The 17,794-nt window shown below is 42.4% G+C and overlaps 1 protein-coding gene across 1 annotated transcript in view; it reads left to right on the forward strand.

The window, feature by feature from the left end:
• Window positions 1–7,851: 7,851 nt before the first annotated feature.
• Prdm1 (PR/SET domain 1) overlaps window positions 7,852–17,794 on the forward strand; it is a 20,858-nt gene continuing 10,915 nt past the window's right edge. Inside the window, exons 1-3 of the mRNA XM_008850299.3 lie at window positions 7,852–8,127; window positions 9,737–9,988; window positions 16,609–16,728. Coding sequence (XP_008848521.1) covers window positions 8,086–8,127; window positions 9,737–9,988; window positions 16,609–16,728 — 414 coding nt within the window. The 5' untranslated portion in view covers window positions 7,852–8,085. The remainder of the gene's footprint in view (window positions 8,128–9,736; window positions 9,989–16,608; window positions 16,729–17,794) is intronic.

The raw sequence follows: 17,794 nt of genomic DNA on the forward strand, positions 1-17,794 counted from the left end.
CTTGTCTGAGGAGGTGAAAGCTTAGAGCACATCCAGTTAGGCAGTGCGGGAGTGAGATTAGTTCTTTCTTGCTGGGTAAATGCGTTTACTTTTATCTACTGGTATTTAGACTGGTTAATGTGTTACACCAGATAAATCTACTTCCTGAGTCCTTCTTTCAGCTTGTTCTTCTCTCTCTGGAGCTGACAAATGGTTGGAGTTTGACACAGTTTATCAGTTGAGCCCCTGCTGGGTGCTGCCTGTCACTTGCTCAGCTTGCTCAGACTACTGCAGAGAAAAAGTGAGTTATCTGCAATATTTTGTTCTTACTTCCTAGTGTAAAGGAGGATACATCACTCAGGGACAGATTCAGATGGCTATGAGTTTTGCCTTCCGTAGCACATATGTTTTCAGCCTGAGATGGGCTCTTGATCATTTCCTAATAGGATCACTGTAAAATTACACCAAATGAGTCACAATCATTAATTATATTGAAAGGGCAAAATTAAACCTTTTTCATGATTGGTACCATATTGGAAGGGCACTAAAAGTGCTTTAGGTTTGTTATGCAATGAAGAAAACATGTTCTCCAAAATGATTGCAATCCCAAAACTGGTTCTTTCGGTGCTGGTCAAGATAACAGGCAGAGCAACAAGTACCTTCAGTCCCGCATCGCAAGACTTTTCAATCTAATTCTCACTTTCTTCCTTTTTTTCGGCTGATATTAGCTATACAGAATAATGGGTTTCCCTCTGACATTTTCGAATATGCACATAGTATACTTTGACCATATTTCAATTTAACTTTCCTGCACGCTAATCCAAAGTTGATACCTAGGCTGAGGGCCTTGAGTGAGTTGGTTGGGATTCTTTGGAACTTGAATTATGTTTTAAACTGTTTATTAAAACATACTTAAACTGGGTGTGGTAGCCTTTCATTTCAGTACTCAGGAGGCAGAGACAGGTGGATCTCTGTGAAATCGAGGCCAACCTGGTCTACATAGTGAAATTTTTTTTCAATACTTCGGGAATATTATAATTCTGTACTGTAATTAGCAAGCTTAACATTCATCAACTCAAAACCTGGGCAGTCTCATATATATCTGTACCCTATCATCAATGATTTTGAAATAAATGCCCCCCAAATGGGTGATTTCATTTATAAGTATTTTGTATGGCTATCTAAAATACAAGGCCTCCCAACCATAGCAACACATTATTCTTGACTGCTGGGATTGCAGTTCACTCCAAAGCTGTATGTTTTCCAAGGACAGATCATTATACTCTTTAGCATACTGAGCAGACAAGAGTTGAAATACAAAGACGTTGCTACAAAAACTTTTCAGCATTAAAAATACACTCCTGGGCTGTGCCATGTAGTTCAGTGGCAGAGTGCCTGCCTGGTATGCACAAGGCCCTAGGTTCTAAAATCCCTAGCACCACAAAAATATGACCCCAGGACCAAAATTGAATCAAAACGATTTTTGCTCCTTTCTAGGTCTGTACGGGAACTTAGGTTCAAGGAAGAAGCACCAAGCTGGCATGTCCTTAGGGGTGCTGCTGAGAAGGAATGCTTCCTTCACCCAGGTGTTTGCAGCGCATTAGTGAAGTCACAGCCACCAGCAGAATCGAATCCCTGAGGCCCGTCCTGTATACTCATGAGCCCACACCCTGGGGGCAGCTAACAGAAATCTAGCAGTGAGAGCCTCAGTGTGCCACTTGTCGAGCCTAATCCACGTACAGCTGAATCACTGGCGCTAAGCGCGGTTCGCTGTGAACGATCAGGGAGCTGCCTGAGGGCCACCAATTTCTTCAGTTGAATGCAGGCTTCGGTTCTCTTCCTCCCTTCTCCTCCTTTTAAGCAATGGGGAAGAGGGACGTGGTAGAAGAGGAAAAGGGGTCCAGATGGGAAGAATTCTGAAAAGATCCTGTAGCAAGAAGTAGGTCAGGTACTTGGGAGATTAGACTAGCTTGCTTCATCCCCAAATACAAGTAGCATACAATTAGAAGGAATTAAACCAGCAACAAGTCCTTGGATTTATCAGCTTTAATTGTCTATTGTCAGGATGGAACTCCCCTCCAGAGGATCTGGTCTGCGTCCTAAAGCTTTGAATGGCTCCTCCATTGTGGCTTAGCCCTCCTAAAAACAGTGCCTGCTTCTTTTTCAAAGGAGCTATTGGGGTGCCTGCCTAAAAACACTGAGCTGTTACTTTCTCTGTAGTGGATTCCAACGCTAAGGTAATGCAGTGTTGCCCCTCAGTCCCCAGAGGTGCACCTTAAGGGGGAAAATGCCTGTTGAACATTGATAGGCATCCTGCTTCCCTGGTGGATACTTTCGGGAAACAATGGGCTGTAGATGGAGACCAGATAAGTTCAGGCTGATGGCTTCAGAATCCACACTGTCTTTGTCAGGGTTGATGGTTCAGAAATTCCACACTATCCTCCTCCTAAAAGGGTTATCCTGCTTATTCATAGTCTATAGTAGAGAGGGGTTGAGAGGTAATGGAGGAAAGAGAAACCAGGGTATTAGAATAACAAATCTCATCTAATAGACACCTTTTGAAAAAACTCAGGTCAAATTTAAAAGGTTTATCCATGGGCATACTGTCTTTCTCCCCCTTTTTAAGCCTGGTATAATATTGAACTTGTAGATCTGTCCCAGTTTGGGGGGAGCAGCCACGCCTGTGAGCTGTCATCTCAAAGGTCAGCTGTAGGTGAGATCTAGTTAATTAAAGAAAGTTAGGAGATATATGTCCCTTTTTTTTTTTTTTTTTTTTCCCGGTTTTTGAGACGATAATCAGGATGGGCAGCATTCAGAGCCACAGCCCTGGGTCCATCTGCCCAGATCAGGGGCTAGAGAGCTGGCTCAGCTGTTAAGAGCACTGCCCGCTCTTATAGAGGAGCCTGGTTCAGTTCCCAGCACCACATGGGAAGCTAAAAACCATACATAACTCCAGTTCCAGGGGATCCAATACCTTCTTCTGGCCTCCACAGACATTGCACACTGGGTCACACCTCATCTCCAACTCACTATGTAGGTAAGGATGACCCTGAACTCTTTTTTGTTTGTTTTGTTTTTGTTTTTGTTTTTGTCTTTTTGAGACAGGGTCTCCTTGTAGCCTGAGCTGTCCTGGAACTCACTATGTAGACCAGACTGGCCTTGAACTCACAGAGATCTGCCTGCCTCTGCCTCTGCTGGAATTAAAGGCTTGTGCCACCACGCCAGACCCTGGAGATATGTACTTTCTAAGCTTCTTGATCTCTGGCCCTCAGTTTTCCTGGCAGCAAAGTGGGGTATTATTCTAGATCTGTGGTCTTCAACTCGAGTACAGAATCTCTTGGAGTAGAATCCATGCATGCATAGGGGTGGAGGAATGATTCAAAGATTTCATTACTGCTCTTTTAATTCTGTCTGCCCCCTGGTATGTATATCCACATGTGTGCATGCTTATGAGTAGGCGAGCAAATCGGCTTACTACGGAGCTGAGAATAGCCTTGAATTTCTGATCCTCCCTGCCTCTACCTCCCATGTACTAAAATTACAGGCAAGTGCCACTTTACCTACTTTATGTGTAGTGCTAGGAATTGAACCCACCACTTTCTTTTTCTTTTCACTGTGAGACCTCCCCTCTTGTGTCCAGGCCTCTCTTTCCACTGAAAGAGAGGCAAACCTTTGTCACAGGATTTTGTTGGTATGAAAGCTAGCCCTCCTCCCTCCAGACATTGAAAAGAGGTAAGAGGAAGCTACATTTCAGGGCGTGCACCTGCCCTGACAGTCCTCTTGTCCTGAGGGTCTGTGCTCTGCCTTCTGTTAGTTCAGGCTCATTTCTTTTCCTACCAAATTCAGAGTAGAAAATGACTTTTGGGATCAGAAACGATTGCCTCTCCCACAGCCTTTTCAGGAATTTGAATCCCTCTAATGTCTGAATCACCATAATAAAAACATGATTAGAAATCAGATATTATAAACCCATACTGATTCTCTAACAAATGCCATGAAGATGATTATTAGTGCTGGTTTTGTCAAATTGGTAGATATCAAACTGAAGGAAAAATTTTAAAATGTGTGAATGTTTCAATAAAAATAAAATCATGAGTCTGCTGACAGGACCAAAAATATGCTTAGGTGTCATGATGTGGGTGGTGTGTGGAGCCCTGAGACTCCAGACACCCTGAAGGTTTTTACAGGCCTTAGGAGAACCCTTATCTTTGCTACATTCCTAGAGAGAGAAGAGAGTTTTACTTTGGCTTTTCGATTTACTTAATTTTTTGTTTTCCTCATTTTGGAAGTCAAAACATTGACATCATTATAAAACATCCCACACGTTCCTAGGATCACCATTCCAAAGCTTAGGCCCTGAAAATGTTTGTCAGAGTTTTGGGGAGGTAAGATGTGTCCTAAGAAGGAAGCTTGTGCTATTTTTAAATTGATTTAACACATCATTGAAACATATCATACACATATCACACCAATGACACACACGCTGCATTGTAACACAAGCATGTGTCATACATACATTCTCTCTCACTCACACACACGTTTGTTCTTCTCTGCCTTTTAAAAAGGAAGGCAGCCAGAAAAACCAAGGCCAGTGACTGGAGCTGGAAAGGCCGTTAAGGTTTAAAAACCAATGTCCCTCTAAGTTCTCCGCCTGGCTTTGAGACATGTGGGAGGGCTTCAAAGCCACAGTGCCCCTCTTTTAGGCTCAGGCTTACAGTTGGTCCCCAAATGTTTACCAGCATGAAGATGCCTAACTTACAGGAAGTGGGAAATGGGTGTGGGGGGTGAGAGTGGGTGTGGGTGGGTAGGGAGTCAGGAGAAGGGGGTGGGGGGGTGTTCTATTGATGTGGTTAGTCTGTCATTGACCTTGTTTGGGTATAGCAGGAGTTGAATTAGAAAATGAAAACATGTTTCATCTTAAGCATATTTCATCCCATTTTTACTTTCTTTAAGAAAGAAAAAAAAAGTCTAACCAGAGCAGAGTCAGGTCTCCAGATTTGGTACTCAATTTCCCTTCATGCTACAATAGTTACCATAGTCCTCTTCCCTATACAGTCATCTGGCCACCTACACTGCTATTCCCAACCCACCCAGGGACTGGAGAGGGAGGAAGGATGTGGAGGGGGCTGAAACTGAGTGAATTCAGCTTGCATCAAAAGGAATAGATCAAGATTTCTGAAAACAGAGCTATTTGGATCATTTGTGATTTGCTGCCATTGCAAACACTCTTAATGAAAGGACTCTGCCTGAGAAAGGCTGATTAATAAAGGCAACTGATGAGGGGTTTTTGGTGTTCGAACACTGGGGAAGATAATATGGTGACTAAAAATGCACCCGCTTATTACTTAGAACAGACATTTTGAGACTTCAGATTCCAGACTGTGGCAGCCACAGATAGTTCCTGCAGAGTACCGGAGGCAGCACTTCCCAGCTTCTAGCTGTGTGCTTCTCAGGCCTTTTGGAAGGGCTGGGTGAGGCTTACAAGGCCAGCCCTTTCTTCCCATCCTTAGCAATTCTGCATGGGGCAATACCTAAATATTATAATACAAACATGGCTTTTCTGCTTATGGATCTTGCTTCCTTTTCTATCTCTTCTTTTTCGTGCCCTTCATTTTAAATTATACTATTGCCTGTCTTTAACTGCCATAATCATCATCAAAAACTTGGCCTGGAGCTGTTTTGCTTTTTTCCTGTCACTTTGAGACAAGAAGCAAACATTCAAAGGATATTATATTCCAACAGTGTGTCTCAAAATCTACCTTCCTTAAAGTTCCACCTATGGCCTTGTCCAGCTTAGCTAGGACACCTGGAACTAATTTTAGGGTTGCCTAGCTAAGCCGCACACTGGTATTTGATGTTTGCGTCCTCCTTAGGCTCAAGCCCATTTCACCACCTCTGAAGGTAAGTGCAGGCTGATATTAATTAACAGTGAGTTGATTCACTGGCATCTTACAGTCATTAAAAGCAAATATTTGGCTTAAAATAGCCGTCTTCCCACCTTGACTGGTACCCTTTTGCCTAGTCACTGGCACTTGCATGATATCTGTGGGCCAAAAGCAGACTTTATTCTGAAAGGGAAGTGAAAAATGTGTTAACTGATGTGCAGTGGGGACAGTGAGCAGCAGGCCAAGCTCTGGTATGACTACATTGTTTTTCTGTCCATTGTGGTGCTGACTCAGCATCAGCTAATAAACCCTCTGGAGAAGGCTGAATCTCTTTTGTTTAATTATCATCTTGGAGCTTTCTGAGAACCCTCAAGAATTGTTCTTTCAGTTTTATACTGGCACAAAAGCCACCTAACAGCCCTGTTTCCTCTTGGCACTAGCGTCCCCTCTGGCATAACTTGTAATAACAGGTGGATGGCCAGCCAGCAGAGTATGTGTTACTCATGTCCCCTAGTGGGAATTTTATCATTCTGAACTACGGAGAGACATGAATACACTTTGGTCTATAATCTTTTACCTCCCCCGCTCCGAAAAAAAAAATTCTAGGAAAGTTTCCTGAAAGAAAATTTAAAGAAACACAAACCTGTCTTTGTGATTGAGTTGGGCTGGTTTTGCTTTGTTTCATTTCTTCCTGTAAACAAATACTCAAATGTCCACTTCACTGTATGACTAAGTTGCCACTGGGTGTGTGGATGTGGGTGTGTATGTATAGATGTGGGAGTGCGTGTAGGCGCACATGTGTATTTAAAAATGCTAGAAAAGACACTGCAGCCTAAGGTTGAAAGAGAAATGATGATAAACAAAGCAAGCAAGCAAACAAACAAACAAACAAAGAAGGAAACATCCTGTGATGAGGCAAGCAGGAAAAGTGGACGACTTGGGTTGCAGTGACCTAAACAGGACTTGTAATGGGGTGCTGGCTATTAATGGGCCTTCGCATCATTGTTTCTCTGAATTAGAGGATTCCTTGCTGAAGGCACAAGACCATTGAAGGAAGTAAAGCATCTGGTTTGTTTTGTAATGAGAAGCAGGAATGCAAGGTCCACGCTCTTAATAATAAACAAACAGGACATTGTATGCCATCATCACAGGATGCCCTTCCTTCGGCAGAGGACTGACTGGGGCTGGAGGAAAAGCCAGCCAGTCTCAGAACAAGCTCCACTAATTACTGCCTCCCACAGCTCTCCACTTGGAGTGATCAGTTCAATATTCCCCTTTTAACCGTGAAACCATTAATGCTCTCCATTGTACATACACACTCACGTCTGGCTGTGGGTTTAGGGAGAAGAGGAAGAACAACAACAAAAACCCAATACATATGATTATAACTTTTTCCTGTTTCCCTTATTGACCAAATAGCTGAAAGAGGGAAGTTGGCTGTACAAAATTTGAATGTACTCAGTTAGCAGGAGAGATGAAATCTTACCAGTTTCAAGAGCGGGGCATAAATGCTTTAGTATACTTCATAGACAATAACTCCAGAACTTGTCATCTACCTCGGATTGTACAGGGTGTAAAAACAGTTTAACTTGCTCCTTCCAAGTAAATCGTATCCTGTACCTGAGGATTCGAGGGGAGAAAGTACTCCGCGTTGGGGCCATTTTTAGGTTTTCTTCTTTTAAGGAGCGTGCCCCTCCGACCCCCTCCCCTCCCCACCCCATTCTGCCGAGACAGGAAGCTGGGCGATCTGGAGTATTTAGAATACAATTGCAGCGCGAGTAAACGTTGAGGGTGAGCGCCTTCAAAGGGAAGTCAGAAGATTCCAAGTAAATGTTGAAATTCATAAGCAGAGAGAGGAAGCTGACGGCGGCTCGCAATCCGGGGGGGAAAGCCCTGCGCCCCGCGCGGCGCGGCAGGCCAGGTGCGGCCACGCCCCCACTCAGGCAGCGGGTAGGAGTGAATCAGACCAGTCAGTGGGTAATGAAATCCGGAGGGGGAAGAGCCGGCGCGCGGCTTGACACAGACAGAGCTGCCTGGACGCTCCGGCCCTCCAGTGTCGCCGAGACGCAAGAGCAGCGCGCAGCACCTGTGCGCGCACAGCCGGGACCCGGGCGGCCGCGGTAGGAAAGGACTGACTGCCGCCGTGCGCGTCCGTGCTGCTCAGCCGGCTGGGGACGCGGGAGAATGTGGACTGGGTGGACCTGAGCCACACTTAGCTCAGATGTTGGATCTCCGCTTGGAAAAACGTGTGGGTACGACCTTGGTAAGGAACTTGATTTTATTTTTATTTTTAATAGGATTTGAAAACTTTTCTTTCCTTTATTCTTTTCTTTTTTATATAATGTAGGCGCAGTAGAAACGTGCTGTGCTTTAGTGCGCTGAGTACTGTCAAACATTTAGACGACTTTTCCCTTATGAATCATTAACTCTTTCAGTTCTAGACATAATCGTCAACTCAGTGAAATTTCAGTAGTGGCTCTTGACCACCTACCCTCGCCCTCTGCCAATAAAGTCACTACTCAGGGTTGGCTTAGGGTTTCAATTCTATTTTACTTTAACATTTATTTGTCATCATGACCCTACATGTTGGAACGAAGCAAAAATAAGATTAAGTTGTAACTGGGGCAAAGACAGCTGACCATCTTTTTTCTAAGAGCATCATATTTAGAGAAGACGTGAGAAAATGTAAAAGCCACCTCGAGGGACTCCCGCAGCTTGATGTTGACGTTTTAACAAGCGCGTGTTCTTACATGGACAGACACCCCATGCCTAATGCCTCTCCATCCCGTCTGTGTGGGAATGCGTTGCAGAAACTGTTTATTCTCTCTCTCTCTCTCTCTCTCTCTCTCTCTCTCTCTCTCTCTCCTCTCTGGAAAGCGCTTTTTCCGAGTATGAGGGCAGATTTCGGGACTAACCGTGGAATTCATTCCCCGAATCTTCTGTATGTATGATAATAACTTTGGTTACAGTGCACTGTGGCACATTAGTGACTTCTGGGAATCTGTACACTTTCAGATTTAAATGGAAAGTCCTATTTGTAGCTGAGGACTCCTAAAGGAATTCTCTTCAGGGAATTCTATTGAATAGTTTCGTGTTTTGTTTTTACTTTTTCTATCTGGCTTGAGATGCCCGCTGTTCCAATAAAAGCTCTGGGGTGTTTTTCCCTCCACCGGTTTCCCCTCCTCTTTTCCTGTGGTCCAAAGGAGCTCGGGAAGGCTGGTGCTGGTGCTCAGTGATGCTGGCAGGATGCAACCCCTCCAGGTCTAACGTGCGAGAGGATGAAAGCGCGCGGCGGCGGCGGAGGAGGGGGGGCAGTTGTTTTGAAAGTCGTTTCGAGTTGGGAGCTGGTGGGAAAGTTCAGTCTTCCCCATTTGGAAAACGCAGGCTGGGTTCCGCTCCTGCACCACACGCGCTTTCCATTTTTAGCTTCATTCAGAGGCAGACAGAGCTCCTTCCTCTTCCTCTCCTTGTTTGTGACACTTTCTGAGGCAGCTTTTCCACAGCGCTGAGGGTCTGGCGGCCATGACCCCAGGCGTTCTGGGACACAGGACTCAGCGCCCACAACATATTTCTGCCGTGAGAAGCGAAGCCAAGGATTCTTCAAAGGTAGCTAGCTGCTCTTTTTCTCCCAAAGCGGTTGCCACATTCTTTTTGTTTGTTTGGTTGGTCTTTTCCCCAACCAAAAGTTGCGTTTTCAAACTGGGCTTCTTCAAGGCAGCCTACTTTATTTGGCTTTTTGGCTCTTACTCAACTGTACAAGCACTCTGCATCTGCTTTGAAAGTCTTCAGACTACTCTATTAGTCATACTCTCGGAGGGAGCCACAGGAACGGCAGGACAATGGGGATTAAAAGCCTTTCCCTTCTCTTCCAGCCTGCCCTCAAGTGTAGCTCCAGCTCAGGGAAGTTTCAAGGGTTGGCAGAGAGAACTGAGGAGAACATGAAAATGGACATGGAAGTCGCGGACATGACTCTGTGGACAGAGGCCGAGTTTGAAGAGAAGTGCACATACATAGTGAACGACCACCCCTGGGATTCTGGCACCGATGGAGGGACCTCCATTCAAGCAGAGGCATCCTTACCAAGGAATCTGCTTTTCAAGTTTGCCACCAACAACAGCAAAGAGGTAAGCTTCTGCCTTATTGCCAAGATTGCCTGGCGCCTGGTACCATCTCGCCCTCCTGGCCCTTGAGGAGTTGTCTGTCTCTGAGAACCATGAGAATCTGTGCACTTTGGTAAATAACTGATCACTTGATTCACTTTTTCATTGCTTTCTCTTTAAGTCAGCTCCTTTTCATTTTTCCTTTGGCCTTCAGCTGTTCTATACTAATTAGTAAACTGTTAAATCTTTTGGCAAATTGACATAATCTTGGAAGAGCTGGCTTGGGCAGCATTGGAAGGGAGCTTCAGGAAAACTGCACCCACTGCACTGCATTGTACAGTAGCTTTTAAGGAAGAAAACATTTTCTTAGGGAAAAAGTATTCTATTGCCTCCCTTTGCTCATGAGATGGCTTTATTCTTTTTAACGAGCCAGCTTTATTAGCTGGGTTTCTAAAATTATTCTCAAAACCTTGACGTGTTTATGAACTGAACTGATGGCATAAACCGGGAAGAAGGTCACGTAAAAGTGTCCTCTGTCAGGATGACTTCACCAACCACTGTTTATCTGCGGCAGCTCCTTTGCCCTGGCCAGGCTGGCAGGCCCATTCCTTCGTGTGGCCTCTGAAGTGGGTACACGCTTTGTTGCTTTCAAAGGGACCGAACACCTAAACTTGGAATGAGCAACTGATTTGTGTTTATCCTTTATATAACAATTATAGCTAGGTGTGATGTTTAGCTGTGAAGTAACTTGTAGAACCACCTCTTGTTTTGAGAATTTAGCTACAGCAGTTGCTCTCCCTGATCTGCTGTTGGGCTAAGATGAAGGAATATCGCCCTCAGCCGACTTGCCACCACTACCACAGGGTGCTAGCAGTTCCACACTGCCTTTGGGAAGCAGTGAAAAGGGGATCGCGTGTTGTAAGACTTGCAGGTTTTTTGCTGGAAGTATTCATTACGGCCATATCAAATCACTTTATCCCTTCCCTAGGAACAAGATGAAGAGGAATCTGTGAGTCTGTTTGGGAAACACTTCGTCTCTTTCCTGTTTGTCTGAGTTCAGTGTCTCTGATCAAGAGGCACAGCTATCTAAAATTGAAGTGAGCAATTCTGCCCTGAGTTTCACTGAAGCTCAACTTTTTGTTTGGGTGCAGTCTGCTGGGAAAGTAGTGCTAGATTTGTAAAGAGCAGAATTTAAATTGTAGTTGTATGTGAATTTTACCAAAAATTTAACCCCAGAGGTCAGCCTTAATTATACCTCTTCCTGAAAGTAATGCTCTTCTCAATAGGAAAGTCTCTTAATATGTGGCCCTTGGAGCCCGTGTAGCATTTGTTTGGGTATTTAAGGCTTGGCTGTGGCTTTAAAAGGTGTAGTGTGTTTTTGCCACATCAGATTTGACTACATATTGGTCTACTCAGAAGGTTCATTTGTTTCATGGTGTCCTCTGCAGCCCATGGGGGTTGAGATGAAAGCCTCCATTCTGTGGGTCATCTGCTTTTCAGTGCTCACATATTCTTCTCAGTTCTGCTCTTAAGTTTTCAATTTTCGTCATTCTACTGAAAATCATAGCTGAGTCGTTATGCTGTTAGATCATTTAGTTCAAGGTTCAGAGAGATAGTCAGCTTGCCCAAAGGCTATAGTTAGAGCCTGGCCGAAGGACTGGGAGCAAAGTTCTTCTGGCTTCTCCAGGTGCTTCTAGATAGAGCATGCTACACTGGCCCCTCTTGGTGTCACTGTGGTTTTATTTATCATCTTAACATAGTTCAGACCCATTTTTTATTAAACTTGGTGGGGGGTATTTTATTTTTGCCTCTGAATGTATAACTCAATTTCTGTATATTAAGCAATTAAAAGAGACCTCACCTATGTTCTTGAATGGGGTCCTTCAAAACAAACAGGAGGCCAGAGTTCTTTCATCCTGTTTCCCCACATTTTACTCAGTGAAACACTTGAATAGGGAGTGGTTCCTCTTCAGTCCCTAATCATAAAAGCCACAAGGAAACAAAATAAAATCATCTTGTCTGAAGTGTACACCATAATTTGTACCTTTTTTTCTGTTTCTTCTGCTTTGAACTTTGGGACAGCTCCCTGAGGTGCTGAAAGAGGGTGGTGGGATTGAGCCCTGGAGGTTGTGATAGCTACAGACCAGTTCCAGGACAGAAGCATTTAGGATCAATGAAATGTTTACATTATCATTATTCAGTTAGTTCTGTAAGTCCCATGAGCCATGGAAACAGGGAAAAAGCCTTTCTACGTGTAGTTTTTATCTTACTGATTTATCTTGCCCGTCTTTAAATGTTTTCATTAAACTAGCAGAAGATGTTTCTTTATGTACTCTGTGCTGACATCCTGGGGAATTTTTTTTTAACAAGATCATTTTTCACTATGAATTTGTGCTATGTGTCAGCACCTTTTTTTTTCCTTTGGTTTAAAAACAAAACATACAAACCATATTTCTCATCTTGACCTTCATTTTTAGATTTGGCTTAGAATCACTCTACACTTTTAATGAGGCTGTTCTTACTTCCTATTTCCAGAACTAAAGCCAAATATAGACCTGCTTTTTCAAACTTTTAAACTGATGGTTATTCTTTTGTGGGGATTTTCCCCTTGACCTCCTGAAATAATCTTCTGTGAACACTTGACTACACAAAATTTTATTTTGACATTGGTAGTTCAGGAGCAGCATCCCGAGCAAGTTTCTGCTGTCGGCTGAGGTTGCTTGTCCTCAAGGGGCACTGTGGCTTCCTCTGAATCGGACCTGGAGCACTGACAAACATCAGGCAGTTCTTGGGGACTTACACGGTGTCTTTTCTGATTGAAATCCAATGTTAACTTAAGCCCTCTGTAAAAGAACTCACCACAACATGCAGTCCCACCTTCGAATTCTTTTATTTGGGAGTAGATGTCAAAGTATTAACCGTGTTTCTTTTAATATAAAGATATGAAGGAGAAAACCTTTCAAAAAAACCCTTTTCATTCCTTTGAAAAAATGGAATGACTTCAAGACTGACATCTTGGTCTACTACAGCGTTCTAGTCATTTCCATACAACCTAATGAGTCATTTTTATTGAGTGGGATTTGGGGGAAGAGGAGATAGCTATTAATTAATATAATCTTAATGTAATTTGAGATGAGAATGCTCAGATCACATTCAGACCTGACTAATGTTTCTTCTTAAAACCCTCATGCTTTCTATGTGTGTTTGAATATTGCATACACTCTAAAGGAGTGATTTGTTTTTAAAGCAAACAAACAAACAAAACTATATTGTCAAGTACTCCCATTTAACCCATCCTGCACTGTAAAATCTTCATTTCGTAAAGTTAAAAAGAAGCCCTGGTTTTTGTCTAAAAGCTACAGACAGTGTGTGTTTCTATAGCCAAAGCTGCTGACAGAGACAGATGTGCTCAGATGTCAGAGGGGTCTACTCAGCACATAAGGCAAGCCTGAAGGGCTTCTGTGGGGGCAGCTGAAGCATGGGCACGAGGAAGCTTCCTCTCGCTGGTAAGTTTATAAAGGCACTCAGTAGCTGGTCCCCAGCAGCAATTCTTTAGGACCCTGGTCAGTTCCAGTGAAGTTTCCTTCCTGAGTTAGGTGAGTTAGTTTTTTAGTACTGTGAAATTCAAAGCACAGGCCAGGTTTCCCTGTACAACTGTTCACTTGTTCCTAGGACAGAATGTTGTAACGATGGGTTAGGAAGATGAGGTGGCTAAGACTCATCTGGATCTTTAGGACCAGAGATAGACCTCTATCTTGGTTTTTTTACTTCCTGTTAAGAACAACTCTGATTCCTATCCACATCCAAAGAGACCAAACAAGCCCCATAATGTAGAGTTGAGTTTTTATGTCTTCTTTGAATAATATCTTGGACATGATTTGGCATGAAAACATTTATTGTGCATTATTAGCATGGAATGGATATAGATAGCTTACTTTTTTATTGTTACTTTCTGAGGTGGAATCTTGCCATACATAAAACCCGGACTAGCCTGGAACTCAATGCCGTGGCCAATGCTGGCCTTGATCTAGTGACCCTCCTGCCTCCTAAGTGCCAGGATTACAGGTGTGCACCACCACACCTGGTGGTAGATGGATGACTTATAAGCTACAGGATTCCTTCTACCTTCAGAATGCTGTAATTTTGTGTCTCTGTTTATGTGTAGGTGTTGTCTGTGCTCTATAGCTCTGTATATAATAGTAATTCAAAATATTAGTGTTCTGTTTCATTCATAAAAATAATGTAACGTTGAAGCTCTTTGACTCTGTCAGACTTAGGCATTTCATATTCAAATCTGCCAGTATTTTTGTGTGTCTTTTGAGACTGGGATCTCATTATGTTTTGCAGGCTGGCCTCAAACTCACCAACCTCTTGCCTCAGGCACCATAGTAGCAAGAATTTTAGGCCACACCAGTACCCTTGGCTACCTTTTTTAAGTTGTTCCCATGTCTCACCTGCTCAGTTACATTTGTAAGGTTACAAGACAGGTGTTTCCAATACTGACTTATATCTCCTACAGAGCCTAGGCCACAGTTGTGCTCAAAAGGTACTAGATGGCCTGGCCTTCCCCGATTTCCCTTGTTGTAGGAAGTAGATTCTAATTGATTTCTTTTTGGCCACAAGAAAATGTGTGTTTTCTTAGTGTAAGATTGATAGGTGAAAAACAAGAAGCCAATTCTGTAGAAGAATGGCAATTTAGAAGGAAAACCGTGACCTCAATGTAATGTTCCTTGTTGGTAATCAAGCTCCAACTCCCAAGACACTGTCTGTAAGACACTGTAATTTAAAACAAAGTTGATGAACCAGTTGAGTACCTTTCTTAAAATTACTGCTTTAAAGTGGATATGTTGAAAATATCAGCTGCTAATTATTGGCTCACCAACAAATAGCATTATTTGTTTTTCCTGTTTGTCATTTTAATATGGAATAACCACTCAAATGCAAATATCTAATAATTTGTGTGCTATAGAAGTCAATTTCATGAATTTTAAAAATTAATTAGGTTCAATATCGGTCTTAAACAACAAGCCTGTGATCAGGTTGGGCTACTCAAGCTTTCAGGATGTATTTTTAGCTGAAGAGTCTCTGTTCTGAGATGCTCCTATCTCCAATACTTGTGCTCCTAACAAATACCAATAATGAACTGTTCTTGAAAAAGCAGATAGATGTAAATGAGGGCAGAGGAGGAGGATGAAATGAACATCTGCTTTTTTCAGACCTTTGCCAAAAGTTCGTAAAGGACCAAAAATAACCCTTGACTTACCAGCCTTGTTTCATCTTGTGTTGAGTGTAGAAAATTTTCTTCTCTCTCTCCCTCTCTCTCCTTCTCTCTCCCTCTCCCTCTCTCTCTCTTTCTCCATTCCTCCCTCTCTCTCTCTTCCCTGTCTTAACTATGCTCTGTTAACGTATATATTGACTACTAAATCGTTTAAGAAAAAAAGACACTTGCTGATAAGAAACTGACATGAGAAAGATTGGTGTGTGCCAGCCATGTGGATGTGTTTATTCCGTATCAGACACAGGTTTCACTTTGATGAAATTGAATGGGGTGTCAGTGTATATTATAACCAAAATTTTGGATTCCACTGTAAACTACCTGAACATTCATTGATTCACTAATCTACATCTGCCATTTCAGGTGTATAATTATACAGAAGCCGTCAAAGAAAATAAAATTAGAAATAAATAAGGTTTATCCCACCCTTGGTCCATTTCAGTAAAGTATGCCTTACTGCTTTGAACCAGAGGAAAATTAAAATGGGCAAGTGAGAGAGTAAAAACCAAAACAAATCTTTACTGTGAAACATTTAAAGAACTACTCACAGAGTTATTTTGAATAATGATAAATTGCTTCCTGGTTTTGGTAGATACCTTTTTTAATACCCTAAAAAGAAATTTATGATCAAGGAAGAACTGCCATAGTTAACATGGCTCTTTAGCAAGGCCCCGCAGAGTCGAGATGTATGATGCCTTCAATCTGAGATGGTCATTTCCTCAGATCTTAGAACCACAGCACTTCTCAGTAAAAATTCCATTTCAAGGAAGGACTTCTGACCACTGCTGAGGAGATGTTAGAGAAGAACAAAAGTTGCTTGGAAGTCCTTTCTTCTATTAAAGAGATCTTGTAATCTATGAGAGGAAGAAGGGAAAGAGAGGGAAAAAACAAACTCATCTGGAATGAAAAAATTTAATGTGCTTGGTTTCTAATTCCTTTGGCCTCTGTGGAACAACTAAGGAGCACTATTTTGGTTTTTAAGGTTAAAACTGCTTTATTCCCCTTGAGCATACTATGTGGTTTGAAGGAGAATGAGAAGTAGCGAACCAGGAGCTCTGCTGAAATGGTCTAATCTTGACTGTCTCTTAGAACAGAATGCTATCTTCTCTCATCTAACATAATAGTAATAATAAAAACTAAGAGCCCTCAGTTGCTGCATATAATCCCCTAGATGCTCAGATGAGTATTTTCTCTTAATCTTAAGACTTTAAAAGATGACCTTCTTCTATGGTAAAGCTTACTGCTAATTGTATAGGTATTATTAATGTCTTGCTAGGTTACCAATTGACAGTTGGATCCACTGAAATAACAAGATTGCTTAACATTTTACAGTTTGAGTAATGATTTCATGTCTTATCCTTCCCTTTAGGTTATAGGAGTGCTGAGTAAAGAATACATACCAAAGGGAACACGGTTTGGACCCCTCATAGGTGAAATCTACACCAATGACACAGTTCCCAAGAATGCCAACAGGAAATATTTTTGGCGGGTAAGTAAAGAAACATTTTTCAAGACTTTGAAAAGTATTTAGGGGGAAAACGGAGCTTAAAGAACAGGGTCACTTCCTTTTTCAACCTGTGCTGAGAAACAGTGGGGCTTACCCATGGAAGCATGGAGTTCTGAGCAAGTGCCTTGAAACTGGTTAAATGGTCACCTGATGAAACCCATTCAATGCTCGGCCTGGAAATAGTGGCTGAAGGTAGTTAGTGATGGAGCTATGGACTATATGTGAATTTTGATTTTTGCAACTCATTACATACAGCTTTATGATGAAAGGAAACAGTTTGCTGCTTGTTTCAAGGGTAGGTTCATTTGCATTTCTCTGCAAGGAAGTAGTAATGAGTCACTAAGCCTTAGATTTCACCCTTTCTTGATTCCTTGCTGAGTTAACTTCAATTGAATGAAGAGTTATGATAAATGAATTATCTTGAAGAGAAATGTCACCAAGGAAGGATGGGTAGAAACTGGGTTAGAAGATCAAGAAGGCTCACAGAACTCGTCCTATTTAAATCCACCTGCACCAAAAATCTATTACATTTGAGAGTGTCTAAGTTATTCCTATAGCATAAGGAAAATGTTCACAGTCATGTGAGACAATACTTTTAGCAGATCTTAAAATGAACCAGAGAACTGGGATGGGATTGGGAGAGTCTTTAGTGTTTCTTGCATTTTTTTTCAAAATGACTTTTAATGAGACATGCTATAGACCGTCTTAATTCAGACCTTTGGAAACCAAGATTAATAACACCTCTATGGGTCATGTCTGAGAAGTGTTTATCTATTCAAAAGCACTGGCCTATGCAGTCTCCTTTGGAATGTCAAGGTTAGAAAGGATTCTCAGGTGAGCTAAGAAGATGGGATCCTTGGGTAAAAGACTGAATTAGGAGTGAAGAAAGTCAAGACTCCCTTTTCCTTAGGAGACTCCGAGATGTTCAGTTTCCTCAATTAGAAATGAAGTGATGTCTGTATAAATTTAGTGAGTGGACAGTTTTGTGCACACATACATGAAGTGTACATTATCTGAGGAAATGGTTGCATGGTAGTAACAAAAATGT

Source organism: Nannospalax galili, unplaced genomic scaffold, assembly GCF_000622305.1.
Source record: "Nannospalax galili isolate Female #2095 unplaced genomic scaffold, S.galili_v1.0 scaffold324, whole genome shotgun sequence".
Classification (NCBI taxonomy): domain Eukaryota; kingdom Metazoa; phylum Chordata; class Mammalia; order Rodentia; family Spalacidae; genus Nannospalax; species Nannospalax galili.